Source organism: Temnothorax nylanderi, unplaced genomic scaffold, assembly GCF_030848795.1.
Source record: "Temnothorax nylanderi isolate EJ_2023f unplaced genomic scaffold, tnyl_v1.0 TNYL_tig0005_pilon, whole genome shotgun sequence".
Lineage (NCBI taxonomy): Eukaryota > Metazoa > Arthropoda > Insecta > Hymenoptera > Formicidae > Temnothorax > Temnothorax nylanderi.
Window position 1 is genome coordinate 2,522,900 of NW_027249067.1, and position 23,342 is coordinate 2,546,241.

Genomic DNA, 23,342 nt, shown 5'->3' on the forward strand with positions numbered 1-23,342 from the left:
CGAACTGCATCTAAGTACGTCACGCGATCGAGAAAGTGTCGTGACAATGACAAATTAACGCGCGATGCGAATCACGGCATTCTTTGGCGAATGCATATTTAAAAGAAGTTAAAGCGCGCGCGTGCAAATCGACGTAAGTCGATCAACAACGGTCGCTACGAAGTTCCACGGCAATTACGCGCGTAAATGGCATTATCGGATGCTAACTGGCTAAAGTTTTAACTTGATTTCTTTAACGTAGGGGCGAGGAAGAAAGGCGTCTTCCTGTTGCTCCTCAAGCTGCTTCTTAAACTCTTCTTAATCTCCGGAGAGTTCCCCTCCGAATAAAATGAGAATGCTAAATGTACACTGCACGCAGTACATTTCCCGACGAGAGAGGAAGAAAGAATGAAGAAAACCGTTAAACTATATGCGACTCCGCGATGGCAAATAGCGCTGTCACATCGGTAAATGGCATAAATCAAGTTTAATCATTATTCGAAACCGCATGTCCGCAGCGGCCCGCGAATCCGCCTTCGATTCATCGACATGCCCTGTTTCCCGCTACTTCTTTTTATTACTCGTTTCTCTATATCATTTTTCATACTTCCACCGCAAGTTCGTTGCAACAAACGTGTGATCTCTGCGCGCGGCTATTGTCCGAATGCTATGTATGCATCAGAAGGCGCTTCCGGCTTCGCGTATCATTGCATTGGCGCATATAAAATGAATTTTATGGGAGTCACGTTCATCGTCTTTGTCCCGCAAAAAGAAATAGTATCTCCGCAGCGCTAACAGTTGTATTCGTAAAATTAACAAAAGAAAAACCTCTGAAAACATGTAGAAGAATAAAAAAACATTCTCGATGAGAGACTACAGTACATTTTTTTCTAAATTTGCGATACTGGTCGATTTAATTTACAATTAATATTTAACGGAGCACTATAATAAAATGTAAATAAAGTATAAGAGATGTGTGCAGAACACACACAATGCATACGTAATTGCAGCAATGTTAATATTTTCATTTCCCGAGAAACTCTGGAGGTGTTAGTTTTAACGATTTTGCTGTCAGTTAATTAAACAGTCTACGAATTCAGCAAATTAGCGAGTTAAAATTACTGCAAATTACTAAACGTAACTAATTTAAATATATATATATATATATACACACATATATATATATATATACATATATACACATTAAAATGTAATTACGTTATGGGAATTTATACGATTATACGCATCTTTTACGTTATACTAAAAAGGACACTTTACGCTGCGGTTTCTTCGATCACTGGATGAGAACTTCGAAACTGACATTAAACTCTGAGCCTTCTTAATGCGATGTCTTTGCAGTAATATTACATTACATCATATGCACAGTTAAACCTGCAGTACGACGTTATTAGATTGCCTTCACCGGAATTCGATGCGAGAAACCGGAAACCGATATTACTGGCAGTGCTAATAGTGCCAATACGTCGCTGGAATGAATTTGTCAATTGCGATGTGACGCGGTATAATTACGTAATTGTAATGGTATAAATGTAAGACGGGGTCACATGTTAATTTGAATTTAACGGTTGCAATCGCACGATTAGATAGATATATATTATGAAATCCTTTTTCTATACTTTTATAAATTCGCCTGTGCGCGATTGCGTAACGAAAGCTGAAGAAGGCGTGAGTTAAAATATTGATTCACGCCACTTTTGCGTTCAACCCATACGGTTGCCGATCGTACGAGGGCATTTCATGCGAGTTTTATGCGACAACGCGGATGTTCGGCGTCACGTGGAATACCGCCGCTGTGAAACCGCCGAAACCGGATGCAACAGCCTGCCGCAGACTGACCATCCGAGTGAGCTTCCGGTTGTAATTCGATCCGTGACCCGTGAATTAATATTTCATCACGTTGCATATATAGCCTCTCTACGTAAATCGCCGCACTATACGTTCCCTGCGCTCTTCCCCTTTCCCCCAGCGGCGGCGCCTTCCTCATCGGCTGTCGCGCCCAACATTTTATATACTTCTTCGCTTTATTCGCTTTTTTTTGTTGGACGTTTTCGCGCGTGAGATCGACGTCGTAAGGTTAACGATCCGTGCTCGCGGAAAATACCGCCATTCGGATTGTAGTCGGGGGGCACTTCCGACGGAGAAGAATCGCAGTGAAATTAACGGTTGCTCTCCCCGCTTCAGCGTACAATGCAATGCATTAATGGTTCTGGTGCAAAACGCACTTATCACGCTTACTCTCTATAGGTCTCAGGGCGTTTACCGTTTCTCCGGCTGCTGCGTCCATTCTGCCGCTCGACAATTGATCCGACAACCTCTGTTGTTTTGTTTGATCACGCAATTCGGTCTTTCAAACACTGCACAATGACGAGAAATGTTCAATGTGTCATTAAAATTGACAATAGAGTGTTTAAAAATTAATTAACATAGGCATATTCGAAAAAAACTCAGGTTGTTGAATAATACGAGCAAAGGTTTATCATCCATTCGAATATTCTACAAGCGTCCACTGTTAAGCCACGAGTGTCCGACTGAAAATAGTCCATGTACCGTGACAGCGTTGTCGATCGCTTACGTTTTACATTTCCTCCTGAAACGAGGGCGATTTTAAGTTCGTCCACGTAACCCCGCAACTTTTGTACGTGCCGGGGTCATGCCCATGAAAATGTCCGCTCTTATTTCCGAAATGTCGCGAGAAATCTCCGGTACCGCGGAGCGCGAGTCCTCGGAAACCTGATGAGCGAAGTTCGATGACCTATATATCGATGGTACAATACATCTACCGGCAAAGGCACAATGCAGCCGCGATACGAAGACCCTCCGTGACTCCGCAGCGACTCGAAATCAATACGGCGTATATCGATGATGTGTCAGTACGCAGACCAAACCGCGTCTTGCCTTACAATTGACTCCTGCGCCGAAGCCAAGTGGTCCAAGCGAGGAGTTGAGGCCGCGTTACAAAGGGCTGAGACTATCCCACCGATCTCGGAATTGCTCGGACGGCAGGATGTTCAACGTGAACAGATACAGCGTAACTGCATTATGTTGCGAGACATAGTTTGCGATATTTCGTTATTCGAACAATCTAATATGAAAGCTCTCATACAGTTTCCCAAATTAATAAAAAATCATTTAGAGAACGACAATAAACGTTCATCGACTCGATGGACAGCTGATCTGGTCAGCTGATGCGACAACTCCGAGTCTATTAAGAGATTATTGAAAGTTCTGAAACATTTGTTAAGCCGCTAACTTTTAATGGTTTATACACCTACAGTAATTTGAAAAGTGACAAGTTTTAATTGAAAATAATCTTTTTGTTAGCAGAACGAAAACAGAGCCTTACGGCTGAAAGAGCCCGCGTCCCTGGGGCTTTCCGCCAGCGGAAATTCCGGCGGGTACATGGATCCAGACGGCACGGCCATTGTAATGTCATCCGAGCTTCTGCCAGCGCCGACTCCGGATCCGAGAGTGACGTGGAATTACTTTGACGAACAGGGGTGAGTCTGGACAGACATCTTCCTTCGCCATTATAGCTTTGCAATATGCATCTCGAACATCATTCACTCGCGAGCGTATTTTCCGCGGTGTCGGTCCGCGAACACTCTTAGACACTCTAGAAAGCATTCGCGGATGTAATATCGATTCGGCGAGACTTCCGACTTCAGTTGGCACATCGACATTAATTATTTCGCGGGTTCGGCGCGAATTATCTTCGAGACTCCTTTTGCAACGATCCATTAACTTTCCGCCGATTAGAAACTGCGTGTCGCGCATTGCCGGGATATATCCGCGCGTTATTACTTGCTGTATTACGTTTGGAATGTTTCATTCTCCACGCCATTCGTCAGTACTGCTATCCGCAACGATTACAGCCGACGTGCCGTTATAATCGTTATGATAGACGTCGCGTTTTACGGCGCGACCGTTTCGACACACGTGATAAACACACGCAAACCCGAATTCCGAGTTTGACGCGGAGATTTCAAAAAGAAATAACGAGAAATTCAGTGGCAATAATTTTCTTTGTGCAACAGGTACGTTTCAAGAGGTGGTCTACGTGCAGGCGAGGACCCATACGCGAGGAATAAATTCAATCAGGAAGCTTCCGACGGTCTTCCGAGCAATCGTGACATCCCCGATACTCGTAGTGCCATGTAAGTAACTTATTACGTAACGTTTGGCGATGTATTGTGTTGTTTCTTTCCCCCCAATTAAACGCTATTAAAATATATCTTGCAAATGCATCTTTAGACACTATATTAAATTATTCTTAGATACATATTAAATTATTAAACATTTTAATATGTTACATTAAACACAATTAGACACATGATTAAATGTATGTACATAGATGATTACATATATAGCATATATACATGTATCATTTGACACATTTTGCATGCATGTAACATATATGTATGAATGACTTATTTTTAATATGCACAAAAATACCGTATAAAGTGAGCTTAATAATACTAGATAAAATAATAAAAGATGATCGTATTGTCGCTCGTCTCTCACAACCCACCGCAATATTCATTCGCTTCGCATCGTCCATTGACAAAAACGTCGAAGGCGCATCGAAGACGATTGCTCAGAGTTACAAAATTGTCTCGTGGAATAAATTCTCCGCGTCCGTAAAAGGCGACGGAACAAGTTTCCCCCGTTTTAAATAATGCATCGGCCCGTACAGTCGGTGAATACGATTTCCCGTCAGACAGTCTCCCGGCAAGACAAGCACTTCGGGATGAGCGAGAAGACGGCGAGAAGGAATAAGAGGACGCAGAAATTGGCCTGTCGGTCGATCAACCCGTTTATACACTACTATTGGCAGCTACGTGATTCTCTCGGCGGATATTATTCCTCGCAAATGATCGGCAAGATCGCGGCGCACCATTGGGAATCCATGCGGTATCATGACAAGCTGCCATACATTCAGACCGCCAAACAGCAGTTACTCCGCCGAAGAGGAGCGGCAAGATCTCGCAAATACTGACTAGTAATATATTTCTTCCCGTACAAGTACAATAAGATAGTCGTACATAGTCATTTGCAGAGAAGAACTTTCATCCAATTATCTTGAAAATTGCGATAACGAAAGGAAACAAATTATACGCAATTTCTCGTAGCGGATATTATATAAAAAAATATCTATTTTATATTACAAATTTTATTTTTTAAACGTACTGAAGAAAGAATATGTTTTTTACCGTTTTTTTTGTTTGTAGGGTACATAATATCAATAAAATAAAAGGAATCCATTTTCGCGTACGCAGCTGCGGATATCTCCGGTAGTTTCTTGCGAAGGGAATCCAGCATCAATCTGACATCCATTTCATCTATCAGATATCATAGTTTCATTTAAAAAAAGATAACAATGCGCAAATATATCGCGAAATATTGAACATACGAAAATTCGAAATTCCAAATTTTATCGTTGCATTGTAAATGTAATATATGTAAGTGTATACAAATACATAAAAGCGATAATAGCCAAGAATAGCCAAGAAATCTTTCGAACAGGCTCGAGTGTAAAACTAATTGGCAGTTCCTTTGCGATAGGATCGCAAAGTATATACTTGGTGCAATTCTTCCGATCCGTCTAGGCAATCTATCTTCTTTGTACGCTGTCTGACACAAGGCACACACATATACACGCGCGTGCATATAGGCGTCTTTTTATATCATGAAAAATTCAAAGGCGGCATGAAGTTCCAATACATTCAGACCGTAAAGGAGTTTGAGTTTGCTCCCAAGAAAAGCGATAAAGCCGTGATCATAAATTCCTACCGATACACATAGATCGTCGGTGCCGTTGTTACATGCCAAACGTGTCAGCCGCCCAAAACGCGTCCATACATGAAGTCTCGCGTGAAACTAGGCGTACATTTCCCATGTTTACGATCATTGTATAATGTTTGCAATGAATATAAATTATAGCCGTCGCGATATCTGCTGTTATACCTTGTCGCTGGAAATCATGCGAGGATCAACTGTTTGTCATAAAGATTAATCGGTTATCTCTAATGTACGTGCTATGTAGGCGTATAATTATCATGATGTTATTGGCAATAAATCGCGTTTCCATGTATACATTAATTTTCCCATTGCATGCGCTTTATTAAAATGTCATTAGTTAAGTGCAGTGGATATTTATGGCATGTGATTCACATATTTTTACATACAGGGTATTCCAGGTCAGGTCAATAAAACTTTATCTTATAGGAAATTTGAATTTGGAACAGAAAAAAGTTCCTATAAACAAGGTTCGGAAGCACTTCTTTAAAAAATTTACTTTTACTAAAACCTTTACTTGAAAAAAGGAATAATACAAAGATTACATTAATGAGACCGTTTAGAAGGAGAACAATTTTATTAAAAGTAAAAGAAAAATAATTTTCAACTAATTTATCAAATATATTCAAAACGATGTCCCTATTCATTAATACATTTTTAGCATCTACGCAATATTGACTCCACTGCATTGTCCTATAACTTTTTAACGAAGCGTTCCCGGACCTATATGTTTATAAAAACTTTTTTGTTCCAAATTCAATTTTCTGTAAGACCCTGAAATTTCATTGACCTGACCTGGAACACTCTGTATGTCGTATAAAAAATGTATAGTACTTATCTTATAAAATGCAAAACAAATATCGAAATACGTACACAATTTATTGAGATCTAGCACTGCTTTCTTATTTATAATCAATGATTTATAATCAATGATATAGTTTAATTATATTGACTACAAAGATTGTAGAACATAGAAAAGCTCTTTTTTATTGCAAATATTATATCGCTGATGTTCTTCGTTCATAAAGTTAGTTTTGTGTGTGTGGGTGTGTGTATTATTCTGAAAAACATGTTGAAAAATGTCTCTGCAAATAGATAGAGAAATATTGCGGATCTGTACATATCACGCTACGAGGTAAATCCCGTTTCAGGAAAATCGACGCAGGAACGTGCTTTGCAGCGCATTCTCTGTGCGAGATGAATTTTTGCGCCTCCTTGCTCGCGCAGACAGACGTGACCTCGCGAAAATGCCAGGAAGTCAAAGCCGGGCGAAGTTACGCGGTTTAGATGAAAAAGAGATGGTACTTTTTGCCTAAGACGAAGGTCATAGAAGGGTTCCGGACTCGATCCTAACGGTTAACCCGCAAGGAAGAAGCGGCGGGACGACGGGAATTGGAGAACTCAATAGAATTGAGTTTGCCAAGTTTTTTATAGGCGGTTCTCGTGCTTAATGGTATTGCGTGCTCTTGTTACCCTACGCCAATATACCGCTAATAAAAACGTAGGGCTGACCTGAGGTGCTCTCGTCGCTTTCATCGAGCGTATACGGAAGTACATTTTAGCTCGAAATTTCATCCCTGCACGGCTGACAATTACATAACGAAATTTGTCAGCAATCGTGTGGGATCAAGGAGAAGATTGACCGAGAAAGATAACTTTGGTTTTATCGTGAAAATACTTTTGTTAAAAATGAACTTTAGATTGATAGAATTTGCAATTGTTTGCGTACAATATAATCATATATCCAGAATAATTGCAATTTAGTATAATTATTTTGATGTCACGGAATGTTACACGGATGGACATCTCTTGACCAGAGAAACCGTACTATAATCCAATTCCACAACTAATTAATTCATTATCAATGCAACTGATATTGAATATATCACAGTACACTTTGCAACATGTAATATTCTGCTGTTACTAAACACGCGATTAACATTCTAATTCTCATTATATTAATTGTTAAAATATTTTAGACGTTAATCCCAATTTTGTGTTCATAGCTTATTTTTTATCTTTGTATATTATTGTCTTTAAATAACATGAAAATATTTGTTCTTATACCTATGATAAAGATTTCCTAAAAGAATGATATTTGCGATTTTGTAATGTGTGCTTTCTTTAGAAAAAAATTATTCTTATGCATGTTGGTTAGTTAATACGATATTGCAAAGTACTTAGATGTTTTTATTGTAGGCTTTGATATCAAACGATCAATAGCGTGTTTATATCAAAAGATCACGTGCTCGGCGAACTTAAAATGCGTTCGCGCTCTTTCTCAAACTATCTCGAAAGACATCCCGAAGAAGCTCTTTGTCTTTGTCGCCAAATCTAATTTTCTGCGTTTCTCCCGTCCGCGACCATGCGACTACGTCGTATTTCTTGCGAACGAACATAGTCAACGGTTCTACGAAGCCCCCCCAAACGCGAAGTCCTTTCAATGAATATGACTTAGTATCGATATATACGCTTATACCTCCCGGACTATGGACGATATTGCGCAAGATGCCATTAATTTCGCTTCAAAGCGAAAGGGGATTCGTATCAGTTTACGTCCGTTTGATTAATTCTGTATAACGCGCTGTCGGAACGGATTCGGATCCGCGTGAGTTATCGGATACGATCCGTGACGTAAACTTCGTTTTCTCCCTGGCGCACGCCGCACCGGTGCGCGCTGGGCAAGTAATCGCCCTGATTCCTGACGGAGCAACGCGGAGATTCTGTTAGTTGCGTTTCGTGCATGACCTCATGAATCACGAGAGAATCACCGAGAGAGAAGTCTCAGGTCTATATGAACGGTGACTGATGGGATTATACGGAATATCCGTCATGGATTTTATAAGTATTAGCTGCCTAGGATTGAAAGTAATCTGCGCCATGCAAAAAGAAACTTTACAAAATTTAGTAGCAAGAATAATATTTGCACTATGTGCATGCATGAATTATTTTTTGTTTTTTTAATTACGTGACGCAGGACAAAGGTGTGTACTTATCCGCTCAGATTCGTCGCTTTAGGCAGCAATCGAGAAATCCGATAGCCGATACCGGCAACAGTAAATGTTACATGATCTCCGTCGAATGAGATTACAACGTGATCGATTGTACTACATCGATTGTCGAGAAGCCGGCTTTGTCGGACTTGGTCGCTTTCCGCAAAAAAAGCCGTTCATTAAAACATTTAAAATTCTTGTCAGAAATGTATGTTTGACCGCGGAGAGATCCATTCGATCACGGCGCCTATTGCTACGTGATGCGCAATATTTGACTCCCCGACAATCCTTCAAACATTGAACTACCGCGCGCGCGTACGGATCAAACTTACAAAGTCACCATAGTGTTCCGCAAACACGATATTCGTTATCGATTGCCTTCCTCTTGTAATTTCCATTATATTTACCGAGGCTAGAAGATCTACGTTATTTGCATGTCGCATGCATCACGAAACTCGATATGCATTAAACATATCAATGCGAATATCGGGATCTCGGGAGAGGTTTACGCGTGATGTATATGTTTGTAAATCCACCATTGGGATCGAACTTAAAGGGTTTCTGAGGAGAAAATCTTGTAGGAATTGTCAATAAAATTTACGCGTCGAAAATCATTGTACGCGAGCACAAAGCGGCGTTAGCTGCTGTAAATCAAAATCAACAATTGGGGTTCATACGCAAAACTAAAATAGTACCTTGCACCAAAGACAGTTGCGAGTGTTATTTTTCGAAAAATAACACAATCATATTTTATAAGATTTTGGGATTTTTATTTCGACATGGGCTGCCGTCGTGCGAAGAATTATGGCCACGCCGAAAATACCAACCTCCATAGAACAAAATGTCAGGAGAAAAATTATAGGAGAAAAATAAACGTTACGGAGTTGCGTTACGGATGTGTTTCGGGGGGGGGGGGGTGAAGGAGGAGGAGGACGAGGGGGCGATGGAACTATCTATTTGCCTGTATCTTCTGGCTGACGTAACAAGATTTCGCTACTTGCACGCGGTCTGACCGTACTCGCAGCTACTACTTCCTAGCACAATAAACACGCGCGATCTATTTGACGTAGTAAAGAATCGAGCTATCGACAGTTTTAAAAGTTGTTGTCAAAAAATCAGTCTGCTATATAAAACAAAATCTAAAATCCTATATGTTTACTCTTTTGTATATTTATTATTTAAAAAAAAACTGATTTATATATAACTGAATTATAATCAATATGCTTTTATGCATATTTTGTTGAAGATAAACTTCAATAATAATTTTGCATTATACATATTGATATTAAGAATTTTATTTTGGACAATGATATTATAATCTCTCCGTATATCACAATAATTTCATAAAGCATTTACATAATTAACTCTACAAATGACCTGATTTATATATTAACTGTAATTTGTAAATAAATTCATTAATTTGTAAAATACGACAAGGTACATATTAATAAAAAAAGTAAGCCTATTTGAAATAATTATATAATAATGATATATCACATTTTGTTTATGAAAAATCAAATGTAAGCAGAAATCGATAGATATTTTCAATTATGTGTATCTATTATATCATTTATATTTGCATTTTACACAAATTACCCGATTAACTTAAATGGATTAAATGAAAAAAGCGTGTATTAAAGATATATGTACCTTAATATAACATACTAAATTAATTTTAATAGAAATTATATTTCCAACAGTTTACATGAATGGTAAATCCTTATTTGTTTTGCTCAGATTTGATAAATTATAAAGTGTGTTGCGTACACACAATGCAAGATAGATCGTGCGCGATATATAGCCCTGCAGAATCTAGCAGTGCGTCTTGTCGTCGTTTCGCCCCTATTCTTATGAAGTAATAATTCGGTCAGTCCCAGGATACCTCGGTACGCGGCCATGAATTATAACGAGGGGTAGCTTTGTACTCTATTATGAGATCTTCTAGGGCCAGATATGCGCTGTCGTTTGATGTATGGCCGACCTGCTGGTCCTCCGGTCCTCATTTTGCGCACCGGCTGTTTTATGTCTCCTGCATTATCGATCCGCATTGCCCGTCTCGGGGCCGTTGCAGGCATAGAAATATTTAATTTCTCTGTTTGCAATATTCCCAGACGCATTGCAGTGCGACGTGTGCATTATGTATAACAATTTCAGCGCTTCTTTTTCAAGAGACTCTATTCTATTGGCACGACAAAGTGGAGAAAAGTAGAGACACTTATTCGTCAAGCGTTACGCCTTTACACGATTAAAATTAATTCGGCTATAAATAAGACGGTTTATTTTATAGCGGCGCATTTGGAATTCCGAAAAAACTGCCGATGATGGAATCAAAAATTCTTTCGCAGAGAGAGGACCAGAGAGAGGCGAGTTGGTTACGCTACTGCGCGCGGATAAAGTCCATATACTCCAAGTTATTCAAGTAAATCCAGCGGTGTCTCCGGGAGCTTTACCCGAAAGAGGCGAGCGGGATCGAGTCACCGTGCCGCTGATATCGCCGATGGCACGACAAAGGACGTCATCTTGCCCAATCCATTCGAATTGCACAATAGCTGGCTATGCACGAGCGAACTATGCGATGAATCTGAACCTTCCGGCATATTCGGATCAATGAACTTGTTTTAACGACTCTGCAATTCAGATCATCACTTTGCTGACCTTTAATTTTATATAGGCTTGGACCCGTTAATATTTATGAAACTCGATCCGCCGGGAAATCAATTTCGATTGTTTCTTACCAAGAAAGATACGTGGACCGTTTGAAGAGTCGCTATCACTCTTTATACATTTTGTTCTCGTCCCTGAATGACGTAACACAGCAATGTAACACAATGACAAAAGATTTGACGTACGTTTGTCGATGAGACCGGTAGAGTCGACTTTAATATCTCCGTGACGCTCGCGCACTTTGCTAAAAGTATCCGGACAAATTGCGACTGGAGTGCGCCCATTTCTCGAAACGAAATTTCCCAGAGTCTCTCCAGACGCTGTGAGAGCTTCGCCTGGCGGAGAAAGTCGAATCACGTCAGCAGGCTATGAAGATTCTCAGAGCCGCGACAAAAGATGTCATCTTGTCCGATGCACTTGGCTGACACAATGAAGTTTCGTCCCTATCTAACCGTACGAACCGTTACCGCCTGCGTCAGCACTTCTTGCATAAGCGCATCGTCTGGCAAATGGACGACACAGAGAGTGCGGCAGGAGCGGTGCGAGAGACTCCCGTTCATCCCGAAATGAGTTCGAGCGTTCGTCGCCCCGCGAGAGAGTGTGTGCGAAAACACAACGTGCCCGCAGGAGCGGTCGGCGAAACGGATCCCCTCGTTCACCCTCCGTTCCTCGCCGATAAGACGGCGGCGTCGGCGTCGCGAGGAAACCGATTTCTCAGTTGAAAAACTCCCGCCGCCGCGCCGCTCCGTTCCGAGCTCGCGGGAAAGTGCTCGTTCCGCGATATCGACGCCGATAGAAACAATTTCGCCGGCGATTCCGACTTCTCGAGCAAACGCTCGAATGCGCCGGGATTCGCGGGCGTTGCGATTGCGGCCGTTTCATAAACTCCGACGTTATTTCCGAGCGCGTTTCCCCCGCGCTTAAAGTCGTCATATGACCCTTATCGTGTGTGCAAGATCGGTAAAAAAAACAGATAAGATCTTGCATCATTTTTTCTGTCGTTATTATATTTTAATATCTATCATATATCTATCATAGAAAAAAAGACTTTAGCGACATCTAGTTTTATACAAATAATAACTTTATGTATAATTTTGTATAAAAGATAAAACTATACATATCTGTATTACCTTATAGAAATGAAGAATATATTTACTTCATTTTGACAAAAACTGGAGATATGATTCTTTATCTCTAAGGTACAGATATATGTATGAGAATAAATAACTGTACATATGTATGTGATTAAAAATATAAAATGCCTATATAAATCGTAAATCTGCATAAAAATTTAAAGAATCTAATATGAATATCAAAATCAGAAATGCGAAAACGTGTATAAATTTTAGAAAAATATTTCCATAACACCTTTTTGATTCACAAGGTTTCGATTCTTTGTTTTACACAAATTCTTCTTTTACCAGAATATTAACGTAAAACAAAACGGTTTCATCGAAGCAAATCCACGCGCATACAGACATCTACGTGAAAGTGTTGCAAGTCGCTACCTTCTCCAAGTCCAACAGTTCGCGCGCTTTACGTCCAGAAGTCCATTGTAGGGAATATCGTCTTAAGGCGCCATTTTCAGATAAGGCGGGGTCCGGGATAAACGGATTTTTCAACTGAAAAATTCTATAACCACTTTGGTGTGCGGTGACGGTATTGGCGTGGCACGGAAACTCTCCAGCGCGCTGATTCGCCTTCACAATATAGAGCACGACGCACAACTTCCGCAACGACTGCTACAACTGTCCGATACAGTGACTGTCACGCTCAGACAGTAAATTCGATAGAGCTCTTTTTATCGGACGACCCGTCGTGGCACCCCCTTTAATCGGATGCCATTTATACTAATTTTATACAGTCGACGAAATATGTCAAAACGTTGTTTATTTCATTCCTCGCTCCTCGCCCTTTTACACGCAACATGAATTCTACAGAGCGTTGACTACGTCTCTCCGTACTTTTCTTCTCAAATAACTTGTGATTAAAAACTAGGAAACTTTGATAAAATGTTTTATTTCAACAATACATAATCATACGTTAAAATAATTTCTACCATATTGTAGCATATTTATCAATGTTTTGGCATATTTCAATAATTATATATTATAACAACAAGTTGATATTATAAGATGCTATAAATAATTTATGAGAGTGCCTAATAAATTGCAAAAAAAATTACTTTAACTCGATCTTGTTTCTGATTAATCGCACAAATCGAAAACACTGGAAAAGGCTTTAATAAAAATAATCCAGAGAAAAACTAAATTTCCAAGGGTTCGAACAATGGATCCACCAGCGTCCTCGTAAACTTTATTACCGGTAAAGACAGACCCCCCCCCCTCTCAGTACACTCAGAGAATAACCCTCTTTACGTCGCCCGTGTTAGCGGTTCTTTTTTATCGTTGCACCTGCTGACGCCCTTTACGTCCCTTCAGCGCACAAAAGAGTGCGCACTCTAACCATCTTATCTTAATACACTTTAAAAGTATCTTAAAAATGAGTATTTCCGCGATTCAATTTGGCCGCGGCAATAAACAGCCGACTCTCTCATTCTCTCCGAGTGAATCTTTTTACGAGCTCGCTGAAAATTATTTTGCGTACAATCAGGAACAAGCAGGTCGTTTTTGTTAGTGTACCGTCGCGGTAATACCGTGCCGCGATTATACGTCGTTGATTTTCATCACGATAAGTTTTCAGCGGACGCGTTAATAAAAATTATTTAAAATTCCTCCCGCGGAATCGAGCGCTTCAGCGCGATGGAATCGAGTGATAACAACTATCGGAGATCGGCGCCAATTTCGTTTCTACCGCGCTGAAAATTCGACGGAAGATATTAAAAATGCTTTCGTGGAAACTATCGAATAACCTGGATTCATTATTGAATTTCCACACATTTTTTTCCGTCTGCGCGAGAATCACTGTGATTTTTTCGAGCGATCATACGATTCCAACGTTACATTAATGCTGTTATCAAATGATATTTTTTGAATATTCGAGCTTCTAGATTTTCATTCAATTATCGTTTTTTCATGCTATGGTTTCTGGAGAAAAAATATTTTAACGCAATAAAAATTCTCATTTTCATCATTGTAAGCTTATATGTATGACCATTATACGTGTAGATTAATTGGACTATTTTTTTAAGCCAAAAATTGGCTTTAAAAATTAGAATTAACAAATTGATAAAGTTTTATTTATTTATTATTATTAAGCTTTTTCTACTTTATTCATTAGTAATTCTTATCTTACAAAATTCTTTATATATTTATGTAAAATAATTAATACTGCTTAAAGTAACAAAATTAATACGATTGATTGGTAAAAATTTGTTTTCCAATCCTTTACGCAGAGGTAAATCAAAAGCCAGATGCAATCTAGTTTATTTTTCAATTGAGAAGCATTGCTTTCAACAAGCGTGGGCTATCTTTTAATTCTCTTCGCCGTATTCTCCGACGTCGCAACAGTTAGTTCTGTCGTCATGCGAATCGGTCTCCAGGACTGGATGGAAATATCCCAAGGGATATCTATATCCTTTGCTTCCTGGCAATTTCCTGTATAAACGCTGGTAGCTACTTTTACAATAACCATGATCATACGGCTACGCGGAAGCTTTCTTATAATCGCTTGGGACTCGAGTCGGATTCCATTTTGTAACTTCACCGAGTTTAAGACATGCGCGTATCTATTCCATTGACCTCCGATGAATAATATCAGCTAGTACAATTCTGCAAATTCTCGTTTCCACGCGTACCTTTGCACAGTTCGTGATCCTCTAATGTATGTGACTTTTAATTAAATAACAGAACCAGAGTATTTATAGTTATCGTATCAAAGGTTTAATTGTATCATTAAAGCAGTTGAGGTTGCAATTAAATATTAATAAAGAATATAATTATTGCAATTAAGTATTAATAGAAAATGAGAATAGAAAAGAAGAATGGTGTAAATTAAACGTAAAAAAAATAATCCCTGAATATTTAATAATTTATACGGAATGAGTTAAATTGTTAAATCAATAAAGAAGAAATATTTAGTTAAATCAATATTATCTATTTGAAATTGCACATCTCCTTTCCGTTTAAACCGATGGTTTTCTTGACAAATTAATGCTCCATATCTTGGAAAATGTAAGTAACTTCTACGTAGATCTTTTGGGTACATCTTATCTGCGAAGTGAATTCAAGCGCAGATTCTTTGAAGAAAGGATGTCAGAAAGAATGAAAGAAATATTTCTTCTTTTCATATGAGCTTGGAAAGATGTAACCATCTTTTTCAGAGTCCGGAATACCTTCAAAATCTCATTTCATAATGTCTACGATTCTATGTGTAGCGTGATATTTTATATGAATAATGCGCAGCGATATCCTAGCATTCCTCTTTACGTCATATATCTTTGCGTTACACATAATATGGAAATTTCTACCTCCGAGGCATGTACATGTACGTATATATCCAGATACGTGATCTTTACTAAATCTTCTTATTCCGACGTTTCATTCAACGACACCTTACGAATAATGTTTATCGTGACATCTACTTCAGTATTTATTCAACACTTATCCTATCTTACGTGATGTTTAACTGTATATATAACAATGAAATATGTTTCTCATAACTTCATTTAACAAACGATATTTTCGACGTAGATTAATTTAATTGTGTTTTAACAATTAAATCAATATTTATTTAATAATATTAATAACATTGATTTAATTGTTTTTCAAAATATATACATTTTCCCTTTAAGCTAAATAGATATTTAATTAAATGTAATATCGAGTAACATATTTCATGTATTTTCCTTCTATAATTAATGATAAATGCAAATATTAAAGTAGTCAAAACGCAACTCGATTTTCCACGTTTAATGTCTCGCCCCAATGGAAAGCTTCCCGACACCCATTTCTTGCCACCACCTGCCATTGGGGTAAACCGGAAAACTCTGCCGTGGCACAGAGGAACCAGTCATTACGAGGGCCTCGCTGTTAACGTTGGGAACTGCGGGTAATTAGGAAGCCGCTCGTAAATAGCACGCTCCGGCGGCATGCCGGTCGGAAACTTACGAGTTAGAATGAGGCGAGGCACACCCGCCCGCGCTGAGAAAAGAAAGGAGGAAGAAAAGGAATTAGTGGTCCGCTTAACTCCGGAAATCTGTTATATTGATCTCGCGTTTCCTCGCCGGCGCGGCGCGGAAGTGGATAGAGCCTTCCTTCGGTTTCCGTCAAGAGGATCTCGTCGACGTGGCACCCACTTCAGTTCTCGAGACTGAAGCCGGATAAAGGAAAAGCTGGCGAGTTTTCCGCATATCCATCATTTTCTACCAGTTCTTGCCGTTATCCGCTTGGAGAGAATGTACACGGTGCAGTAGCTGAATTGTTACAAAATTGTATAAAATTTATTTTATTGAAACAATTCGACTTTCTCTCCACGAAATTTTGTATCTGCGAACAAATTACGTTTATTCTTCGTCGTTTCTCATTGTCTGGATTCCTCATGCGTCGTACGGTGACGTAAGAGCGCAGCTCTACTATCTCTATGACGCCGGTACAGATTTATCGCGGAATCTCGTAGGAAATTTCTCGACAGAAACAACAGCCTTATGCGCTCTCATCATGAGATATCCAATCAGACGCGTGTAACGTCGCGCTTCTCGTCTAGTTTCAACATTACGGCTCGCTTACTTAGTTTACACGCGCGAAAATAAATGTGCGCGCTACCGTACGCGCGAGTACGTCGGTTTGCACCTGGAAAACTAATCTCCGGTTACTGCTGCGGGATAATTGTGTTTGCCTTCCATTTAAGTTGTTTGCACATTTGTTTGCATCCTATAGCTCCTCTTTCAGACTAACTCGTCTTCAGATTCAGTTTGCCATCAGGCCGCCATTCTCCAGCGTACACCTTCCTTCTTCCTTCCTCCCTTCCTTTGCCATTTCTCCCTTGCTTTTCGCGACGTCGTATCTCGTACGATAGTCGGATGCTCTTAATTGTCTAATTAAATTGTATTTCTGTTGAGGTACATCAATTATTATTAATATTAAAGGCCCGAGATTATTTTAAGGAATATTACATATATTCTTTAAATTATTTTTACGTTATCAGTAACAGTGCATCAAAATGGTTACTTAAAGAGATAAAGAGGGTGTATCGTACACTTTACTAGTTTAAAGTAACAAATACCATCAGTTTTTTTTTTAATGTTTTACGCGAGTAATTTCAATACTAATGTCCTTGAAGGAATGTGCACGACGCGGAAACTATCGAGACGAGACTTTGATAGAAGGAAAATCGAATAAGAAAAGGACGAAGAAGAAAAGAAAAAATTAAATGAGATCGGAGTAAAGAAACGATAGATTCGCCTGTAAATTCCAAGGGAGTTTATAGCGATAGTTCTTTCTTGCGTCTGGAAATTTGAAAGAACAAAATTAAGCGTGCAAGTAGATATATTAACGGTAAACCTTATTTATTATAACAACATTTCTTTTAAAATAATATACATTAATATTATGCATATTATATGCATATTATATTATATTATATATTATATTGTATTATATTATATTATATTATATATATTTAATTATATATTAACATATTGTGTTAATATATTTTTCTATGTATATTTACATAGAACAAATCGACGTTTAAACGAGATGCATAGTTGTGTATGCATGCACGAGCATGCGGTATATGTAACAATGTATACGACGGGTTTGCAATACGAGTAACAATTATTCTAGTTGTACAGGCGTGAACCTTAACGAGCGCGTACGGCAATTAATGGCGCACACCATGCCGCAATCATGATCGATCGCTGCCACGATTCTGGACCGCGCGCGATCGATGTCCGCGCGTTTTCCCGCAAGGATGCGTTTTCCCACCGATCGTGATGTACCGGATACGGAACAGCGATAGATCGAGTCCTCTCGGGGAAAGTGCGCGATCGAACTTCTTAAGGCGCACAGGTGAAAGAAGCTCACTTGCGCGCCTCGACCATCGCTCGTGTTTCTCTCCCGTTTAGCTACCGTCTACGGGACACGAAGGAATGTCTCGACCCCGAGATCCCACGCGGGCCATTAAGGTGAAGTTTCACGATTTGATCTATGAGGGGCAGGTAATCTAAAATAGCGTGAGGACGGACTCGTTCGTCTTACTGATGCAAATAACGCGATCTTTCCCCGCCGTCGATTCGATGAAGCGGCTGTTTTGCGTGATAGGAATAGATTAGAATAAATTTTAGCTTCTGCACGGCTCGTGGCTGCTGTGAAATGTATAATATACATATATGTAGAATGTCTCAAAACGTTCTATTTTGGCAGCATTTAGATCCGACTTTTGATTAATTCAAGGCGACGTCTTTAAGCAAAAATATCAAGTAGAACTCGTTGTGAAATTAATGTCTATTAATTTTAGAGAAATGACATATATAAAACAGTAATTTCGAAAATACATATTAAAAATATTATACTTAGATACATTATGTTGGAACTTCCCAATTTAAGATAATTAAAAATCGATTCACGCATTCAGATTGACAGAAAGAAAAGAGATAGCGCTCAATTATACGCATGAAATAACTATCGCTACCTCTTAATACCATATCTATATATCTATGTACCGCAGCATTAACATTTACGGGAAATAACAGTTAATAATCACACCTATTACAGGATGGTTGTGGTACTTTCAGTACTCATGCATTAAACACTGTGATGAATCAAATCGATCCACCGAAAGAGCTCAGCGGACCACGTATTTAATGATTGAAATCCGTGGAATCACAGTAACATTCGTGACGGATATTTGCCGATACGCTTCTATGAACAACTTGATTCTATTTTGGATTTGTACAATCCCAAAGCATTATTCGATTCTATATTTCAATTATCATTCCAAGCACAGACGCTAAACCATTAAAACCTCGAATAAAGGAATTGACATTTCTTTAAAAATTCACTAATAAATCTTTGGCTTTTTAGACGAAGACGTTATTTAAAGAAACTTAAGGTAAAGGAATAAAAAGATCTTAGAAATGTTTACCAAATTCTTTAAAAGACATTATATAAAACGGCCTTTCGCCTACTCTCTCGCTGATGCTTGCAAGCAGAAGTTTTCCGATTTGTGTCATTACGTTTACAACTCGAAAAATTACGGCGCGGTCTTCGGGGTGAATCGGTAATTTACAACGAAATCACGGTCAGTGGAAGAACTTTAAATCGCACTTTCGCCACGATAATTATCGGACTCATAACGGCGCGGTCTTCTTTATTCAGGAGCCATCGATTGCGGGTGGGGCAGAAAAAGACCTCGACTTAAATTCGGCCGGTCAATTAGCGCTAATTAATCGTTTCTGCACGAGAGGACTTCCTAGGGTGCGGCGCTCTAATTTTTTTTTCCCCCTCCTCCGCCCACAAAATAGCCGTCTCCCGCCATCCCGGCCATCCTTTCTGAGTCCAAGCTGGATTGCTCGATGCTACAGTTCGGTTTCTGCTGAATAATACATAAACCGCTTTTAAAATCAAAAAGTTGCTCGTCGTTTTTCCGGCCCTTTTTTTCAGCAGCTATGCTCGCGCCGGTAGGGCCGGTCGTGTGAATACTTAAACGCGCGCAGCTGCCACTTCGTGTTATAACGACCGTTTTTTTCAAGCCTCGTCACCCTTTCCCTTCCGCATTTTCCACTTTTTTTTATCTCCGAAAGATAGAGAGAGAGCGAGAGAGGGAGAGAAGGATAGTCAGATGACACCAACCTTCCTTTCCATGTATACCGGCATTCTTCCATAACACGAGAGCACACGACACTAGAGTGAAAGCGATGAAAAACGATTATGCGGTCCAATTAATGCCCCTTTTCGTAATTATACAAGAGATTACTTTCTCGCCGATAATTCACGGTGGCCTTCATTTTTTTTTTGCGCGCGATATTAACCATTAACCCGCCGCTTTCGCAACTTGCAGATTCGATTTTACTGTTGTTTGTTTCTGCAGCTTGCGGAATTTTGATATCAGTTACACCAGATTTTTTAAAAATCGAATATCGATAAGCAAAAAATAAGAGATATATTCGATGATATCGAGTTTATTCGATATAAAAATCTGATTTGAGATGAAATCAGTAATCTTTTTTTAAAATAAAGTTAATTGAAAAGCGATAGTTTTTCTGACTTGAGAAATTTAATGCATTTGTTGTTTTAAAGAAGTTTTTTTTGTGTTTTTTAGTATATCTGTTTAAATCGTTAATATTAAAGCGCATTGTTTAATATCTGAATACATCACTGCACGCGCCCGAGTCATAATGTATTGAATACACCGCATATACACACACGTTACAAGTATATAAACTCTGCTCCCTCCGATGCAATTTACTTTTTCCTCGTTCTCCACCCTCTTCGCCATGCAACGACTTTAATTTTCTCGGGAGAGCCTGTCGCGCTATATCGCCGTCGTAAAAAACTTGCACGGAAGAAAAAAGGTTGCGCGGCTCAATTATTCCGTCGTCTTCCCGCACGGTAATCCTTAAGATCCGGTCGAGTCGCTTGCACGGAGGACGGACGATTTCTGGTTGCACGGGACGAGGTACTTTGTTTCGCATTAAGAACCGCTAAACGCGCTTTTTGCCGGCCGCTTTGAATAAATTTCGTGGCCCGCAGCTCGAAATGCCGATTCAACAACCGCGCCGGAACGCCGGAACGCCGGAAGCCGCGGGCGCGATTGCGCCGCGCCTTTATGACGACGAAGTTATAATTGAGAAAAGTTTTTGGCTTGCACAAGATGAATATAATTTAAGCGTAGTCGTAGCCGCCTTGCGGATTATCGACCGAAAATTTATACACGGGTCGCGATAAACCACTCTTCATTGTCGTCCATCGTGAGCATGGAGAATTATGATTCGTTATACACGTTGCTTGAACATATAGAGATATTCTAATTCATATAATACATATATTGCTCACTTTAGCCTTAATTAAATAGATCTTATAGAAATACACTGTATAAACGAAGTAGGTACCTGTATAATATTGCACAAGTATAAGTATTTTTATTGTCACAAGTATAAAAATTGCTGTTAAGTTTATTAACTTCGGCGATGTTTATTATTCCATTTTTCTATTAAGATTTAATTATTGTTTTAAACAAAATTTATCACGCATGAAAATTACTGATCAATACGCAATGAAAATTTGCTTTTGTAAAACTTAAATTATTATTTAATCTTGATGCACGTCCGACACGCAAGATCTTTTTGGTTGTTTAGTCACAATCAAGAAACACGATTTGTATACGTCAAGCCGGTTGCTAAATGCTAAGTCCGACATTTTCTTGGCGCAATTAGATAACGGCGTACCGTTTCTCTCTCGTCACTCCCGCACTCTTTAATTACAGAGGAAGATACCGAACTCGATGCACGATGCACGGTAAATCGCCCATAATTATTACACATCAAATTCAGGATCTTCCTCTCGCGCGCAATTAACCGAGAACACGCGCCGTTCTCCATTCCCACGATGGAAGCAAGATCGATGTGAATCTTTGCGGAAACCAATGCAAAAATAAAATAGTGATATCAAAATTACCTGATGTAAATTCTACAAAAATTATAACAAAATCGTTAATAGCGCTTAAGATCACAGTACAATTCTGCTTGTTTCCATGCATATAAAGATTCTGAAGATAAAATTGAAAATTGAGTATATCGTATCTAGATAAATTTTTTCCTAACAAGTTTAGACAGTTTAAGGAAACTTCGTTATTTAAAAATTTTGTTCGTTATACTATACGTTCTTCAACAGACGGGCCTATGCGCACCGATGCACTTCCCGCTGAACCGAGGGAAAGTTTCTCACGTGTGCACGTTATCTATGTACCGCGTGTCCTCTTAACGCGCCGATCTCTCGGCTGGCGATTCTCATTTATCTCGATCTCGCTTCGCGTCCTCAACGTGACTCAATCTTCCCTCACGTAAGGACCTCCACGTGAGATCCGGTAAGAGAGTCGTATCTCTTATTCCGCCGACTGCGCTCCGTCGTCCACCCCCGATCACGACTCTATCTCGTCGATTTCGAGGATCTTTTTGCTTCATCCTCTCGTTTTAGTGGGAATACGTGGCGTAAACTTCCGCCGGGCGAGACGAACTGCACGCGTTCCTCGTAAAATGCTTTCCCGTCTAGAAAGCGCTAGATATTTCGTTACGATATGTAGGAAACGTGTGGAGTAAATTTGACTGATGGCTCCGTAATCTCCGAGGTTATAATTCCACTGCAAATTTTACGGCGAGGGTAACTACGCGGGCATCAATCAATACGAGATGAACCTTTTTTCGTCGATTCTCAAATCGGTCCAACGAGAAGACGTCAAATATCACGTGATACATCATCATATATCACACTTACTCGCCGTTGGAGTATTAGAGTACCTATGCGAAGATTATCAACTCATTGCTAATGACACATATTACGTTTGAAGGGATCATTATATTCATTCATCATTATATATAATTATATGCCATGATGAGAGATTTATTCCATTTTGCGTCGCAATATCAGCATCAACGTGAAACTTTCATCGATGATTTTTGATTCTAAAACAGTAATGTGATCTGATGGATCACATGCACATCTAGTTGGGTACTGAAAGCGATCAATCGATTTAACGTGATTTTCTAGGGCAAAAGGGTGAAAGTATAAATAGATTCGCACATATACGCAATACGTTGCGTATACATTATGGAACAAATAAATGGGTTGATTTAAATGATGAGAAGCAATGGATAAGAAGTTGTTGGAAAAGAAATTCAGCGAAACGCATTACCATTCTCTACACAGAGCAGCTCGGTGATGTCTTCTTTCTCTTGGATGCGACGAGCATCGTCGCAACGATGCAATAAAAGTC

At 39.4% G+C, this 23,342-nt stretch overlaps 1 protein-coding gene across 5 annotated transcripts in view; it reads left to right on the forward strand.

Annotated features, from left to right (window-relative positions):
• Positions 1–23,342, forward strand: part of Pgant2 (polypeptide N-acetylgalactosaminyltransferase 2) — a 187,086-nt gene that overhangs the window by 136,196 nt on the left and 27,548 nt on the right. For 3 of the 5 annotated variants that reach the window (XM_071713111.1, XM_071713145.1, XM_071713124.1), the window contains 2 exons: positions 3,322–3,497; positions 4,035–4,154. In XM_071713111.1, coding sequence (XP_071569212.1) covers positions 3,322–3,497; positions 4,035–4,154 — 296 coding nt within the window. The remainder of the gene's footprint in view (positions 1–3,321; positions 3,498–4,034; positions 4,155–23,342) is intronic. The other 2 variants (XM_071713119.1, XM_071713134.1) reach the window with 1 other exon arrangement.